Genomic DNA, 18,103 nt, shown 5'->3' with positions numbered 1-18,103 from the left:
ACTGAAATGAAAACAAAAAAGCCAAAACTAAAACTGTAATGTCTGTTTGCAAAACTAAATTAAATAAAATTATTGAGTAACTGTCCTTCGTTGTCAATGTCTTTCACAGAGCAAATAACGTTATATCTTTCAGAGTTGACATTTCCGACCATAGACCTGTTTTATTCAGTCTATGCCGTAGACATGTAGTTTCCAACTGGGAACCCAGAAATTCCTAGCCTGGCTTACACCAGACCCTTCTCAGTGGTAACTGAGAAGGGTCTGGGAAAGGTTCATTGACAGTTCATTTCCAAAGGGGCGTCACCAATGGACGCCGCTCAAATGCCTCTGGGCGCAATTGGATAGTCCTTCAACCAATCAGACCAACGATCCAGGTGACACTGCGCTTCGGTAGCCGTCATGTTGAATGTAAACAAAAAGCTGCTCGCTGTCGCTGCGCTATCATCGTCGCATAAAGCCCACCTCAACGGTTGTGATTGGTGTAAAGCCCGCCTCAGCGGTTGTGATTGGTGTAAAGCCCGCCTCAGGGGTTGTGATTGGTGCCTCGATTTTGGGGACATTGGAAATGGGTTTGAATGGGCTCTTCGCCAGACTGACTTGCAAAGCAAATCTCAAATTTGCCGGAAGTTCGTCAGTGTTTACCCAGGCTAAGAAATTCCGAAATTCCACGTCAAATTGAACACAACATGTCCGTGCCCGGGCCCCTCGCCCATGCATGCCCTCGCCTGGCATGGCGGTACCGAAAGTCTGAAGAAAGCGGCAGAGTCCTATTTGATTATGACAATGTCGGATAAAAGCAAGTGCCTCACAATGGAAGGTGGTAAAATATCTGGACAATTTATTAAAGGGGAAAAATCCCACGAATTTGAAAGTACATTTGAGAAGCCCACACAGGGAAGCTAACCTAGCTTACCTTAACAAGCAGTGACAGGGCAAGGAGAACGCAAAGCCCCCTTTCCACGAAACCGAAGCTAACCCCGGTACAGGGCATGGATGGATGGGTACAGGGCATGGATGGATGGGTACAGGGCATGGATGGATGGGTACAGGGCATGGATGGATGGGTACAGGGCATGGATGTATGGGTACAGGGCATGGATGTATGGGTACAGGGCATGGATGGATGGGTACAGGGCATGGATGTATGGGTACAGGGCATGGATGTATGGGTACAGGGCATGGATGTATGGGTACAGGGCATGGATGTATGGGTACAGGGCATGGATGTATGGGTACAGGGCATGGATGGATGGGTACAGGGCCAGGCAGCATGACGGAGACAACAGCGGGACAGGGAACACTACAGGAGGGCTTTCACCTGCGACCCGATAGCTGCTGGTTAGTAAATGCGCAGGAACGCCAAAAGCGGGAGGAAGCGTGGGTTAATATGTGTGTGTTGATACTGGGATGTCTACACAACTGTGTGAGTCGATTGACTTCAAAACGTTCAAAACACCTGTTGATGTCAGTCTTCTTTAGTCCGTTGGCTATTTAGGTTTTTTCCTGGCACAGTTACTAACACATTTTGCATTTACTGCAGCGTCTTGTGTAGACTGTTTACATATTTGTGCTCATCATCATCATATGTACATTTAATGTACCAGTGTTACTGTTGAATACATATTTCTAAAATGTTATGTTTTTGTTGAGTTATTATAACACAATACTTTTTTATTTTGTCCCCGACAAATAACCCATATTACAAAAAAGACTAAAACTAATCAAAACTAAACTATCAAACTCGCTTTAAAAACTAATTAAAACTGAATTTGAAAACAAAAAGTCAAAACTATAATAACCTTGACAGAAACACAGGAACCTCTATATGTACCTTTCTTTAGATGTTGGATAGGAAGTTGGTGATCCATGCCTTTTTAATGTCATTCTTCTGTGGCACACATTGCGTGTGAGAGCCTGTTTACGATCAGCTGGGAGTGGTAATGTCTACAGCAGTATCTTGGCATTATCTTGCGGCAACTTCATAACTCCAGTATAGAGGTGATTTTAATTTGAGTCTACATATTCTTACGCACGTCTGTATGAGTGTTGTCTTTTTTTCATTTTCTTTATGTATGTAAGTACACGGAACTATGACAAATACATGAATCAGAATTTAACAACGATGACTAGTGTTCGGTCTATAGAAATTACAACTTTAAGGTTCTCGTATTCCTATTATATAATTTCAAACCTTAATAACTGGTCTGATTGTTTTGATATTTTGTGAAGTTCTCAAAGTTACATTCTAAGTCTTTTTGCAGTTACGATTGCCATCTGCTTCTCTGGCATTCATATGCCATGATGCTGTAATGGATGCAGATAGGAAGTGGGAAACGCATAATTGTTCACTCTTTCTATTGTATCATACGTATATCATCACATTGTTATTGTCTAAAAGATGTGGATATATTGGCAAAAAGTAACCATAAATTGCAGTTTGTCCACCAGAGAGCACTGGAGAGTTTATTTTTCCAGTGTAAAATGTCCCACTTATCTTGGTCACTATTTAAAGAAAACGAAAAAACAAATCTGCACATATTTTTGAAGAAAAAAAAAGAGAAAAAATCTAGATCGGTATCTGCCTCAAAAATCCAGTATTGGATGAGTTATACTTGAAAGTACTGCCAGCTTAAAGTGAAAGCTTCCCTTCAAAGTCCGGTCTGTCAAACACTAGGAACATGCAAGCGGAACAAGGAATGACTAATGTAAACAGACATTACTTAAAACGGAGTCATTCTTTAGTAGTCTGGGTGTGGTACCTGCACTTGAACTCTCCCCTACTTTCCTACCAGTCTATTTACTAACTGTAGCTTTAGATACTTACAACACCGCTGACTCAATATCTACCTCGCATACACACTGGCTACATTCCACCTTGATAATCATTCTCAAATGTGAAGTATAAGCAACACTGTATATGACTAGATGAAAGAAAAATGGACAGGATGGAGGTAATGGAGACTCTAAACATCATTTTATCTGTGTCACATTGCTGTATAAGGACACTGCCAACTCTAGATTTTTCTAGAGTGTTATTTATTTATTATCTGCTCTAGCTTTTCCAATGCTTGAGACACGGATATGATAATTCATTTCATTTCATTTTTCATATTTATTAAAGAGGAAAAGATTAAAGACCATCGGGCCTGACTCAGTGTAAAACTGATTTTCAGCAGGTTCCTGCTCTGCAGAACATAAACCCCACATACACAACAAAAACTCCTAGACAGAACAGTATCACTGCTTCTTTTTTGCTTCTGCTTTTTTTTTTTGCTTCGGTTTCTTTTTCTTCTGTTGTTAAATTGAAAAACCTTTTCTTGAGTGACGACCTCTAAACCCCCCTTCAAATACAGGAACCTAAATCTTTTATAAAGCTAGGGGGAAACTCTGACATCCATCTTGGACATCAGAACAACATTCATTCAACAGCCAACATTCATCATAAAACAAGGGCAGGTAGTTGTGGTAATAAATAAATTGCGCAGTTCTAAGTTATAATACAATATTATAATATTGCACAGATCAGTAAAATGAATTGTAAAAACACTAATAATAATAATAATGTGAAAAATAGGGGAACAGAGTCATTATGTGTCAGTATGGCCTTTTGGAAAGAAACTGTTGATTTAGTCTGGGGGTTGGTGTTCTGATAGACTGGTAGCGTCTCCCCTAAGGCATGGTGGCCAGGGTGAGAACTAACTTGAAACTAGAAATGCGACTTTCCATATCTAAATCAATATTAGCTTGTTGGTGGCTTCTGTTTATGGATATATACCATTGCCACTATAAAAGGAAAATCTAATGCCTAACACAGGGCTGGGCAATATGGAGAAAATCAGATATCAGGATATTATTGACCAAATATGTCGATGTAGTGACAATATTGTCGGGTTGAGTTTGACAAAATATTTTTTACAATTAGATTTTCAATAAATAATCATCAAAAATGTGGATATAATGACTTACGTGGGTAAAGGCAAATGATGGAACAGCTAGAACAGTCTGGTAAAATGACATCACTTTACTGTAATGCAGCCTTTAAAACCAGGAAAAGACCACACCATATATTGATATTACAAAATCCAAAAGCTAAGACAATGTATTATGTAGTCTCATGTCATGATATCTATATATTGCCCAGCCCTAACCTAATACATTCTACATGCATTTATCTGAATATTTTTTTGTCTCATTGTGTTCTGCTGTTCAAACCACGTAGTATTATACTCCGGTTTCTACATTTGTGTTTTCTTTTTCCTGCTTTGTGTGATTCTGAAAGTGGGAAAAACACATCTCTTCCTCATTGGTCCAGCAGATGTTGCTGTTGCACTTTCGTAGCGTTTACTTATGTTTCCTCACATGCTGTGTTCTGAATACCAGCTGTCACCTTCACTTCAAAACCTCTGCTTTAAGCTTTTTTCCCCCCTCTAGCTGCGATAGCACTACTTACTTACTGAATTTTTACTTCTTACTAAATAAGTTGCATTCATTACCATAACAGATTGCTGTCCCAGCACCAGTTTTGGTGTCATTACCGCGTGCATTGTGAATTATCTGCCGTCTGCTTGCTGTAAAGGTGCATACATTTGGACAGATTACAGTAGTATTTGTGGTATTTAAAATCTGTTTAACAGGATATTTGCAGACCTATTTACAGGTGCATTTTATCCTATCATACGCTAATGAATTGTGTAACATACTTCTCTTTTAATTCTTAGTGTTTTTGTACTTCACATGAGCTTAACATCCCACAATTGGACCTATTGTGCCTGACCATTAGTTTAATACTAGCTACCTTCAGTCAGAAAACAATGTGTTTTTCGATTGTGTCCTGGTTTAATCTCCAGGTCAAATCAAAAAATGTCTCCGGATGTGCTGAAAATGTTAGCACTGACAGACATGCTGTTGTATTTACATAGCCAGTAATTGTTCTGTCTCCCTTCTTCTGTCCAGTCTTAGTGCCGAGAAGCAGACCATGCTGTCTGTGCTGGTCTTTAGCACTCTGCTGTGGCTCTCCCTCATCCTCGCGCTCAGGTTCTGCCTCAAACTGCTTCTCTCCTACCACCAGTGGATGTTCGAGCAGCACGGCAGGGTTTCCAACACCACCAAAGTCTGGGTGGTAAGCCATGCTTCTACTTGTTATCACAGCTCCACCCTGTGGCTGCTCTGCAGACGTTGTTTTTGGTTCGTGGACACAAAATTGTGTTTTGTTTAGTGGTAATTGTATTTTGTGACCTTCTCAAAGTTACATTCTCTTACGTTTTTGGCAGTTACGATTGTCGTCTGCTTCTGTGGCATTCATATGCCATGATGCTGTGAGGGATGCAGATAGGAAGTGGGAAACGCATAATTGTTTACTATGCCAACTAAAAGTGAAAGCTTCCCTTCAAAGTCCGGTCTGTCAAACACTAGGAACATGCAAGCGGAACAAGGAATGACTAATGTAAACAGACATTACTTTTGAGCACATAAAACTGAGTCATTCTTTAGTAGTCTGGGTGTGGTACCTGCACTTTGCTAACTGTAGCTTTAGACACTTACAACGCCGCTGACTCTCTACCTCGCATACACACCGGCTACATTCCACCTTGATAATATTAATTCTCAAATGTGAAGTATAAGCAACACTGTATATGACTAGATGAAAGAAAAATGGACACTGGCAAAACTGTCATTTTATCTGTTTCACATTGCTGTTTAAGGACACTGCCAGCTTTAGATTTTTTGAGTGTTAATTTATTATCTGCTCTAGCTTTTCCAATGCTTGAGACACGGATATGATAATAATCACTTCTTTTTTCTTCTTTTGTTAAATTGAAAAACTGGCTGCTCTGCAGACGTTTTGGTTCGTGGACGCAAAATTGTGTTTTGTTTAGCGGTTATTGTAACAGCATGGTAGCTAACGTCTTGCTTTTAATCCCAGTACAGTATGTTGAAATTGTAAACATACATGTGGTGCCTTCTATACAAGGGTTTCTAAAAATGTCACAAACCTCCTGTCTTTCTCTGTTTCTCTCAGACTCTGCTGAGGTTGTTATCGAGCAGGAAGCCTCTGCTGTACAGCTATCAAACCTCTCTGCCTATCTTACCTGTTCCTGCCATCAAAGAAACACTGAGCAGGGTGAGCGGACACACGTGTACACATGCTAAAACATATTCATGGGCACACACTTGTATACAGTATCTATGTATATAGTATATCATATTTAATGGTCTAAACCAGGGGTCTTCAACATGGACCCCCCTACTACATATATTGTATAAAATTAAGTTGAGTTGCAGTTATTAAACTGGGCCTATGATAACATGTGGGCAGTCTAACATACATGTTAGCTATACATGTGGCACAGATAATTCTTGGTATGAACTGGATCTGTGGATGGCTGCCTTAGTGACTATCTTACCTATAGGCCAGTAAGTCTATCATCAATGTGTAAGTATATCATCAATGTGTTTTTTCACAAATAGGCTGATTTACATATATGTTGGATATATGTTTTAATTTTTGAAAACACTTTCAAAAATTGCAAAAGAAACTCCCTTAATTAATTTTCTAGTACCGAAATGTTGCCTACTAATGCATTTATGTTTTGCAATTCAGTTCATTTTTATTTATAGTATCAAATCATAACAAGAGTTATCTCGAGACACTTTACAGATGGAGTAGGTCTAGCTCACACTCTATAATTTGCAAAGACCCAACAATTCCAGTAATTCCCCCAAGAGCAATTATTTAGTGTGACAGCGGCGATGAAAAACTCCCCTTTTAGGGAGAAACCTCGGACAGACCCAGGCTCTTGTATGATGAATAGTGGCAATTACAGTTACAATAAATACGCAGGGTGTAGCAGGACATAGCATGACGTAGCAGGGCCTAGTAGGGCACTGCGCTGCATTACAGGGCTCTGCAGGGCATAGAAGGGTGTAGCATGGCGCCTAGCAGGACCACGGCGACAGCTGCAACCATGATTTAGGTGCCACCCTAATCCATGGAAAAATCTGCGGGGCGAGAAAGCATAAGGGCTCCGGTGAACAAGCTCCACAGAGCTAAGTTACTAACAAGCATTTGCCCACAGACGAAAAGAGAGAGGAGCTCAGTGTGTCAAAGGAAGTCCCCCGGCAGTCTAAAACTTTAACAGCGTAGACAACAACCTGGCCCCTTGTTAACTTCCTGTCAGTTGATGCCATTCACATATACTGCAACAGGAAATCAACTTGGGTCCATTTAGAATGTTTTTGTTTGTTTGTTTGTTTGTTTTACATCTGTGAAAAGGTCTATAGGGAGGGGGTGCACCGTGACTCCCTCCCTAAATGTAAGCTTTCTATGATGAGAAGCAGAGATAGGGAGTTAGACAGTGTGCAAGAGTTTCTTTGCAACTTTTGACTTACTTATCCCCCTCCGACGCACCTGTCTCATGTTATAAATGTGCGAAGTATTTTTCTGTAATGAACAACTTATATAAGAATTTGGTGGTCCCCCCTGAAGTAACTCTTAGGGGCCCCGGACCCCCTGTTGAAGATCTCTGGTCTAAATGAAGAAATGAAATGGTGGATCTCTCTCTCTCTCTCTCTCTCTCTCTCTCTCTCTCTCTCTCTCTCTCTCTCTCCCCAATTTGCTTTATTGGCATGAACAAAGAAATGTTGTTGCCAAAGCAGTTTACAGAAAATGCATACAGTAGGTGTCAAAAACATACTACATTACAAAACAATTACATAACACAATGTAATACTTAACAGTTTTGTACAATGTTATAGTGGTGAGTCCCTCAGACTGTGGCAGGCAGATACATATTTAGCTGCCAGTGGGGCTGCTGTCCCTTCTCCTAGGAGGACTACCAGCTTCTCTTCTGATGTTAACTTTCTCTCTCTCTCAGTACCTGGAGTCGGTGCGCCCTCTGTTGACTGATCCAGGGTATAAGCGGATGACTGAACTGGCCAATCAGTTTGAGTCTAACCTGGGGAACCGCCTGCAACGCTACCTGAAACTCAAAGCTCTGTGGGCCACCAACTATGTAAGTGTACTCAGTCACACACTCGAGCTGAAACCATTAGTCGAATGATGAATTAGTGGATCGACATGAAATTGTTTCGGCAGCTATTTTAACAGTGGAAGGTTTGAATAATTTTTTTTTTTTTTAATCAGTATGCATCTAATTCTCCAACATAAGCTTCTTAAATGTTAATATTTTCTAGTTTTCTCAGTCTGTTATTGTAGCAAACTGAATATCTTTGTATCTGGACTGTGAAGTCACTTTCACGAAAATGCGCATGCTATTTTCACTTTTTTCTGAGATTTCATAGACAAAGTGATATTTTTTTCTTTTTCTTATTTTTAATCATGAAAATAAAATGGCACAACGATTGATAATGAAAGTAATCTACTATTTTTCTGACATTTTGCTTTTGTCTACAGTTGTGCACATTCTGCCTAATACCCAGCCCCTTAACTTGCTCCATAATCAGTGATTTGATATTTGATACTTTAAACACTCCCTACAAAGTACCAGTTCTCAAGTGTACAGGAAGGGCGTTGTTTTGTTTTGAGTGAAAAACTTGAATGTCCTGTTGTGGTTCCAGGTGAGCGACTGGTGGGAGGAATACATCTACTTGAGGAGCCGAGGTCCCATTATGGTCAACAGTAACTACTATGGCATGGTAACCAGCTGCATTTTCACAGTCTTAAAGCTTAGTTGAGTTAAAGGTCCAATATGTAATATTTGTACTGTAATAAATCCAAAAATGACACCAATGCCTCATCAGATATTAAGGAAACATGTTAAACTGAAATACTATCTTTTCTGACAACAATGCTAATTTCAGTATTTTTTCTTTTTGAAATTTACATTCCGTGACGGAATTTATGTTTATGTTTTGGCCTGTGTGTTGTTATCAACGGCCCCAGTTGATACAGCGGCCGGGTTGCCAGATATACCTGTAAAAACGTAAACCCAGCGCTACAGCTGTAACGGTAGTACAGCCATGAAAGCAGCAAACAAACAAACAGGATCAATGGAGATAGATTCTACCCGACCTAAAAAAGAAAACTGCATGTTTCTAACAGTTGCGTGACCAGAGACATAAACAACCCCTGGTAAATAATGGAGATGTATTTGAAAGATGGAGACAGCTTAGAGCCCAAAAAGGACCAGAGTTGGCCTATTTTCTCCTGAACCGGTAAGCATTAGCTTCAGGCTAATTTATCACAGCTACTAGGGACGGGCATTTTTTGTGTTCTCACATTGAATTATATAGCTAGAGTACCCGAGTTGGTTACTCGCAAAAACAATTGAGACACAGCCAGTAAAGTGATCCCGACTGGTCCTGGCTAACGCCGCCATGCTAACCCTGCTACCTGTTAACGTTACCGGAGAACCAGGCAAGCAGCCCATGGCTGTTTACAGCGTGTAGCCTCGTCAGCGGCTGGAGCCGACAACGGTGAGTTATTTTAAGCCACGAGAGGGGGGCTGTAAATCGGAAAGAGAGGACTGTGAGTTTGCAGTGTGTTTAGCGATTGTTGCCGTAATTCTAAGCCAATGAAGTGTGTTCCGTCGGTAAGGTGGTGGTATTTTTAGCGTTTCGTATTGTAATTCTAAGCCGAGGAAGTGTGCCTGACTGGCGTGTGGAGAGGACGGTGAGGTTGTTGTGTTTTTAGCGGTTCATACTGTAATTTTAAGCCGAAAAAGTGTGTCTGTCAGTTGGTTACAGAGCTCCGCTTGAGCACGGGCTTTTATGACTGTCAATATAGCCAGCATCTAACGTTAGCTACTCTGCTGTGCTGTGGAGTAATGTCTGGCTATGTGAGAAAAGCGTCTAGCAACGTTGTTGTGAATGCTGCGGTCTCAGCCTGGCAACCCCCGTGAACTTCGAGTCTGGGCAGGATGGGGCGGGGGAAACGACTGTCCAGTATTTTGAATTGGTAGTGCAGTAACTATTTTAACCGCTAGCTGCCAGTATTACACACAATATTACATATTGCACCTTTAAAATGGATGAAAGCATCTTTTTTTATTTATTTTTTTAAAACTGAGTCAGACCGAAGATTCACTCTCAGTGGTTTCTGTGACATGAAAAATACTTTAAAAATACTGTTTAAAAATACAAAAGCAACCAAAATACACAGAGCTACAGATGCTTAGCCTCCCATAGTCATGCCACTACAGTTTGGGTCACACGAGTCCCAAACAACCGTCCGCAGCCACCGCTGGTGGTCAAGTTATGATGGAAGCTTCGAACTATTCAGTGATTACTGTAGCTCCCATAACAATCCTCCCTTATTTCTTGTTTTCAGTTAGATTAGAGACTTATCACTTTCCACACTTCCATCTGTTCTCATGTCTTTGAAATCATAGCTGTTGAGAGCCTATATTTGTCTTTAAATCCTAATGTTTTGTGTGCCAGGACTTTCTGTATGTGACGCCGACAGCGCTGCAGGCGGCCAGGGCAGGCAACACCATTACAGCCCTGATGCTCTACCGCCGAAAGGTCAACCGGGAGGAACTCAAACCGGTAAGAATGTTTTGAATTGTGTGCGCATTGTGGGAAGGATGGTATGTTTGCAAGGGGTCTGGAACGAGACGGTGTAGCTGTAATGTCTTTATTATCCAACTAATCTATCTTGATGTGTGGTAACATTTAGAGCGTGTAAGCAAGTAGGGATAGACTTATTATTATTATTATTATTATTATTATTATTATTATTATTATTATTTCATTAACTACTAATAATTGGTTTCGGACATCCCTATAAGCAAGGGCTATTGGTTTCCAGAGCTTAAATCAATGGATACGGTCAGTTAAGAGACAATCTTTTTTTACAGTGAGCAAAAAAAGCCTATTTTAAGTCTGGAAGTCTGATAAGTCTCTTGAGGAAATATGACTTGTCTGTCCCTTTTTCTCTCTCTCTCACACACACACACACACACACACACACACACACACACACACACACACACACACACACACACACACACACACACACACACACACACACACACACACACACAGGTCCACAGAGCAAAGAGAAAATATTGTCACATGAAAGAATATTGCTCAAAATTTGTAGGAGGAGCAGCGAAAAAAACAGATTTGAACACAATGTAAAATGTCCATCACGCTGTAAATGGGCTTGACTTATATGGATACACTTGTCTGGTCTGACAGAATCCAGGAAAAAAACTATTTTGTTTTAAGGCTTATGGTTTAAAAGGTAAGGCCAAAACCTAAAGCTTGATGTTATAGTGCCACCATCTGGCCAAATCAAATTTCACCACATTCGACACTTTCCTCCCTTGGGTCCCCAGCAATGCTTTATTGGCATGAATGCAATCAAAATGACATTCCTAAAGCATCCATCAAAAATAAGCTAATATTGATACTTTTCATTTAACATTATAAGAAATGGCAAAAACGTAACCGCTTAAACAACTGTCTGCTCTGCTGCCAACGAGAGTCTTACAATACTAATAATAGATATGTGTGTCTCTTTGTCAGAGTCGTGTTCCAGGCACGGTCATCCCTCTGTGTGCAGCCCAGTGTGAGAGGATGTTCAACACAACTCGCACACCTGGAGTTGAGACTGGTAACACACACACACACACACACACACACACACACACACACACACACACACACACACACACACACACACACACACACACACACACACGAACACACACACATGAACACGTACAGCAGTTCCCATAGCACACATACAGCAGCTCGCATAGTTAATGTGTATTAGATGGAATTCTGTGTATGTCTCATCTTACAGAAATCTTGGTGTGAATTTAGGTCTAGGTTGTTGATAAAATGAAAAAGGTTTTTTTTTTTTTTTTCCTTTTTTTTTTTTTTTTTTTTTTTTTTTTTTTTTTTTTTTTTTTTTTTTTTTTTTTTTTTTTTTTTCTCTTTTTCTTTTTTTTTTCCCCCCCCCCCTCCCCTCCACAGGAAAAGGGTCTGGCTAGTCCACACAGCATTCTGGAGTTTAGAGTTCCAACACAAAGAAAGGGGATTTGTTGTGCTTTCTTTTAATGTACAGTATTCTGTCTGTGAATAAGTGCTACATAAATAAACTTTACTTACTTACATTGGAAAACAAGCTTCATGAAAATGTGTCCTTGTTGGAGAAAATGAAGCAGATGATGGAAATGTCTGATCTGCCAGTGGAATAATCCTCCTTTCCTTCGCAGATGTGCTCCAGCACTGGCAGGACAGCGAGTTTGTGGCAGTGTACCACAAGGGTCGCTTTTTCCGCCTGTGGGTGTACACGGCAGGCCGGCTGCTGTCGCCCAGGGAGATCGAGCACCAGATCCAGAGGATCCTGGATGACCCTTCTCCCCCGCAACCTGGAGAGGAGAAACTGGGAGCTCTTACTGCTGGAGACAGGTAGGACCGATAGGGTGGGGGTATGCTCTGGCTGGATATATATATATATATATATATATATATATATATATATATATATATATATATATATATATATATATATATATATATAAAAAAATATATATATATATATATATATATATATATATATATATATATATATAATAATGATAACTAATGATAATGATAACTCTGCAAACCCTTGGTGTTCTCTCAATGAGCTTCATGAGGTAGTCACCTGAAATGGTTTTCACTTCACAGGTGTGCTTTGTCAGGGTTAATTAGTTGAATTTTTTCCCTTATTAATAAAAAAGCAAAGGGTGGCTACTTTGAAGAATCTAAAATATAAGACATGTTTTCAGTTATTTCACACTTTTTTGTTAAGTACATAATTCCATATGTGTTCATTCATAGTTTTGATGCCCTCAGTGAGAATCTACAATGTAAATAGTCATAAAAATAAAAAGGAAACTCATTGAATGAGAAGGTGTCCAAACTTTTGGCCTGTACTGTAAATATAATAAAATCCACTGAATTTAACACATGACATAATCGAATGATTTATAATGCAAGATAAATTTGAGCCCAAATCCCTTCTGCTTTACATCACTGTAATTTTCTAAATCATGATCTGCTTGTAGACTGAGGTTATCCAGGCAACCCTTTGTTTCTGTGTTTGTCCAACTGGTGGAGATTTGAAACTTGCTCATAGGGATGTTAACAAATATTCTAGTTTTACTATAGTATATATAACTTTTAGATAGTTATAGCTAAAAATATCTCCTGTGGTCGGTTTTCATCAGTAGCTGGTAGCTGCATTGCTGTAAAACAAACAAAAACAACCTGAGATTATATATTGCTGCTTTATAACCTCATATTGTTATAAGTATTATGTGCTTGCGTGCATAGTAGAATTCCTCTCATCTGTGATACAGATATTACAAGTTTCCAATCTGTTTTCAGTGATTGAGCATTTTGGTTTTTAAATCTCTGCAAAGCATATTCATAAAGGTCTCCTCTCACCTAATTTATCTAGCAAAAATAATATATTTAAAAAGAAATATAATAAAAAGAAATATTTGCTGGGTCCAGCGTCTCAAATGTGAGAAATGATTTTACCAAAACAATTGAAAAACTATTTTAAAATTACAACTGTGGGATAAAAGGGTTTTTCACTATTTGATATTTTAGGCCCTGTTCACACGATGACGCTCGCGGGTGAAAACGAAAAAATATTTTATCGGATGCGCCTTTCGTTTATACGCCAATGTCGTTTTTGGGGCTTAAAAAACGCAAAAAAAGTGAATCCACTCCACCGTGGCATTAGCGTCTAAAGCACATGTGTCAAGGCCCGAGGGCCAAATCCAGCCCCTCGCAGGTTTGATCCGGCCCGCATTTCAATTTAGGTTCCAATAAATTTAGGCCCACCTAGTTTTTTTTCTCTTTTTCCAAAGTTTTTGGTGCTTTTTTTTGACATTTTTTCGCCTTTTCCGGTGGTTTATGCGTTTTTATTATTATTATTTTTTTCCCAAGGCTTTATGCACTTTGTTTTAAAGTTTTTTACGCTTTACTCAGTGTTTTGCCACTTTTCCGGAAGTTTTTGGTGCTTTTACGATGTTTTTGGCACTTTCTGATGTTTTTGGCACTTTTTAGACAATTTTGACGCTTTTTTCCGGCCTTCTTCCAACTTCTTTGGCACTTTTTTCAACGTATTTGTCCCTGCCTGTCTGGGGCTTTATGAGGCCCAAAATGTAAGTGAGAAGACTACAGTATATGAGCCATGCAAAAATACAGTCCAAATATTTAGCTTTTTCTCTTAAATAAAAGCATGTCAATAAACTCTACATGTCTGACCCTTGATGTGATTCTCATTCTCCAGTCTGGCCCTCTGGGAAACTGAGTTTGACACCTCTGGTCAAAGGGTAAAAACGCAAAAGTCTGAAGACAGCGGTGTGGAGAGAGACGAGAAAAGGCGTCCAGGTAGTCTGTTGTTACGCAGTAGGCTTCAGAAATTATAGGCTCCTGTTATCTAAAAGATTTTCAATGTAATGGCTCAATATTGAAATGATTTCGACATTGTGGATAAGGTTGTTATAGTACGATGACGATATGTAGGCTATTCATTTGAGCCAGAGTGGGCTACAACGTTGCGGATGAAGAGAAAGCGAGAGAGCGAGTGGCAGCAGCCAGCGGGCAGAGGAGGGTCTGCTTCAGCCTCGTCTGCCCGCTGCCTCTCGCTCTCAAGCAGCGGCTGAAGCGAGGCTCATGGTATTGGTAGTGCTCCCGTGGGTGCTGTGCTGTGGCTCATCATCAGACAAAAACCTGCAACTCCACCTCCTCGTCTTTCCAGACAAGCTTTTGTTGTTCGCTTCAACATGTTTTGGTTTCGCGCTACTAGGGAGAGAAGTAGAAGGAAGGTTCCACCTAGCCGCCTGGTGTGCATACTACATCGAATTTCACACACTTTTGCATCACCATATGCACGCAGATTTCCCCCCCAAAACCCTCCTCTAAACGCGGAATAAAAAGTGAGAACGCAATGCCACTTTTGAGTTTGCTCTTCAGATCGTTTCCGTCTAAACATGGCCTTATGCAACAGATGAAAAAAGTCAGGGAATCCCTAAAGTCTATAGGATTCATCATCTGGGGAGCATAAATGTCTGTACAAAAAAAAGAAGTAGTTGAGATATTTCAGTCTTGACACCAAAGGGAGGGGTGAATGGACCAGCCGACTGACGTTGCCATCCCTGGAGCCACGTCATAGCAAACCTCGTAACTGGGTTTCTATGCAAATGTTTTAAAAATAAATATTTTATTTCCCCCATGAGTTCTTTTTATTTTTTATTTTTTTAAGATTATTTTTTGGGCTTTTCCCTTTTTTACTATGTAGTGACAGTGGATAGATGTGAAAGGAGGAGAAAGATGGGGGACAACACGCAGCAAAGGGCAGCAAGTTGGAATCAAACCCTGTGCCGCTGCAGGACTCAGCCAACATGGGGCGAACGCTCCTACTGGGTGAGCTAGAGGCCACCCCTCCATGAGTATTTTTTTAACAAACATGACAGTGTGCAAACTTCACTCCAGTTGATTGCAACATGTCAAGTCTTCTTAGATTGTCTTGCCAGTTGGATGAACACATTATCATGTCAAAGGGAGGATGCAGTTTTGTAATTAGCTCCTTTTTTAAATAAGGCCAAATAAATCTCAAAGTTCAATCCATCATCTTAATCATAAAGGACATCTGCAGTTTCCTCTTCCATGAACTTCCTGTTCTTTTAAGATCATTTATTTAGCCTGTGCTGTTTGGACAATTGAGAAATGTGGTTTATTTTGTGATCTAGGGTTCCGTGGGCTCAGATGAGGAAGCAGTACTTCAGCTCCGGCATCAATAAGCGATCCCTGGATTCCATCGAGAGGGCGGCCTTCTTCGTCACCTTGGACGATGAAGAGCAAGGCATGAGGGGAGAGGACCCAGCAGGGAACTTGGACCGCTATGCAAAGTCCATACTGCATGGGAAATGTTACGATAGGTGAGGGGGACACACAGGAAAGAAACTAGATGGGTGTTGAGAAACCATATGGGGCCTTGACATGGCAACCAGAGATATGTTATGCTATCTCGTTCCACTGGTATCTCTTCAGCACCACTTTGGACTGCCTTTTGAATTCCAAAATAACACCCTGTAATACTAAATGGTATATCTTTAGAAATGATCAACTTTTCTCAGTAATCAATCTACAACTGCTTTTAATAAAGGAAATCGATATTTAAGATAAATTAAACTATTGACAGACAGGAAGTACACTTTGTCTTTTTTACATTTTATAAATTAAAAACATTGCGTTTTTAGAAAAATACCCACATTGGCAGAATTATCCCAAAAGTATTTATGGCAGGATTCCCCTTGAACTCCAGTGCAGAGTTGTGGAAGTGAAAGCATTAGGTCATTGTGAGCATGCTGATGCATATCACATCCTCACAGAGCAGCGAGCGTGGCTGTAGACTCTAAGGGGGCAATTTGCTTAAAGATGTCTTTCCTTGTGTTGTCTGCTAATCTGCACAAGTTGTTGAGAAATTGTTATTATTGAAATCCATTGCAGCCAACCTATGCAAGATCTTCTCTACCTACTCAGTCTATAGGGAGCAATACTTCCCCTACATAAATTTATAGCATTGTTAAATTGAATTTGGAAAAAATGTTGACTTGCACATCTATTTTTGATTTTTTTTTTAAGATTATTTTATTTTAAGATTATTTTTTGGGGCATTTTTAGGCTTTTATTGACAGGACAGATGAAGACATGGAAGGGGAGAGAGGGGGAATGACATGCAGCAGAGGGTTAGAGTCGAACCTGGGCCCGCTGCGTCAAGGAGTAAACCTCTATATATGGGCGCCCGCTGTACCAACTGAGCTATCCGGGCACCCAGCACATCTATTTTTTGATTGAAATATAACCTGAGGGTTTGAATAAATTAGTACACATTTCTTTATCAGTTTCCTAAATCCCAAGCTGTTTTTCTTTTGTACATACAGGTAACCTTTTCTCACGTTTCAGCCATATCTCCGTCTTTCTTCTGTCATCCCTCAGGTGGTTTGATAAATCTTTCTCCATTGTGATCTACAAGAATGGGAAAAGTGGACTAAATGCTGAGCACTCCTGGGCTGATGCACCGACAGTGGCTCACCTTTGGGAGGTGGGTGTTCGAGGGCTTCCGTTTGTCTCTCAAATTGAATTGAATTTCTGCTTACTATCAGAATACTTTATTGATCCCCTCAGGGAAATTGTTAAGTTGCAGTTGCTCACAGTCAACTTTACGGCAAAAAATAAGAGTAAGAAAACAAACTGGTCAAGTGTATACAGTAACCTAGCTAAAGTGCAAGAAATACAAAGTTAAGTAAAAGTAAAGTAAGATTATGTTGACATACCATGGATTGTACAAATGCTTTTACATTTAAAAATGTACTAGCATTTATCCATCACACTCGGTTTCTCATTAGTGGACGTGCAGCACTTGGTATTGGCAGTGAGAGACCAGTTTCCGAGAAATGGCTTTGTTTAGAGGAGGAGGCTTACAAAATGAATACTGAAAGGAAAAAGCAGCCCAGATGACAATGACGCAGTAGCTGTCACAACAGCTGCTGCTTACCATCTTTATACTACCATAACAGCTGGAGGAAGTCGTATTTTGGTCATCAAAAAATGGATCCCACAGACAGATAGTTGTTTGTTGGAATTCATCTGACCGATGCTTTGAAAAGGCTGGGAAACACTCAGTACGTCATTCATCTGTATACTTCTGCCAGTGAGGTCCATGCTTGTCATTCCAACAATGAAAATTATAGCTGAATGAAGTATTGATTGATTGAACATCAGAAAAAAGATGACAACTTCTTAATTGCATAAGTGCATCATTTAATATGTGATGCACCCACACAGTGATGCAAAGAGCATGACACAAATGCAGCATTGTATGTCCAATGCTGATGGTGTGGGTGCCGTGAGTTATAAGAACGACCACCATGTGGGCCTGCTGAAGCGCTAACTGTGCAGTTAGTCATTTATTCCATTGTCAGTGGTTTACCATGAAAAGAAGCACGCACAGGAAATGTATGCATGAATGTGTGTCCATCCAGAAAGTCCCACTGTGACCTTTTGGGGTCTCTGTATAAAAGAGAGAACCAATAATAGCGATATTTAAAAACTAATGGGTAGAGTCATT

At 40.1% G+C, this 18,103-nt stretch overlaps 1 protein-coding gene across 1 annotated transcript in view; it reads left to right on the top strand.

Moving 5' to 3' along the window:
- Positions 1-18,103, top strand: part of cpt1a2b (carnitine palmitoyltransferase 1A2b) — a 63,205-nt gene that overhangs the window by 9,432 nt on the left and 35,670 nt on the right. The window contains exons 4-12 of the mRNA XM_039825041.1: positions 4,954-5,119; positions 6,020-6,121; positions 7,875-8,012; positions 8,578-8,655; positions 10,399-10,506; positions 11,491-11,578; positions 12,186-12,381; positions 15,723-15,911; positions 16,972-17,077. Coding sequence (XP_039680975.1) covers positions 4,954-5,119; positions 6,020-6,121; positions 7,875-8,012; positions 8,578-8,655; positions 10,399-10,506; positions 11,491-11,578; positions 12,186-12,381; positions 15,723-15,911; positions 16,972-17,077 — 1,171 coding nt within the window. The remainder of the gene's footprint in view (positions 1-4,953; positions 5,120-6,019; positions 6,122-7,874; positions 8,013-8,577; positions 8,656-10,398; positions 10,507-11,490; positions 11,579-12,185; positions 12,382-15,722; positions 15,912-16,971; positions 17,078-18,103) is intronic.

The sequence above is a fragment of the Perca fluviatilis genome, chromosome 15, assembly GCF_010015445.1.
Source record: "Perca fluviatilis chromosome 15, GENO_Pfluv_1.0, whole genome shotgun sequence".
NCBI classification, from domain to species: Eukaryota; Metazoa; Chordata; class Actinopteri; order Perciformes; family Percidae; genus Perca; species Perca fluviatilis.
The sequence above is the reverse complement of the archived record's forward strand: the minus strand, read 5'-3'. Positions and strand labels throughout refer to the sequence as shown.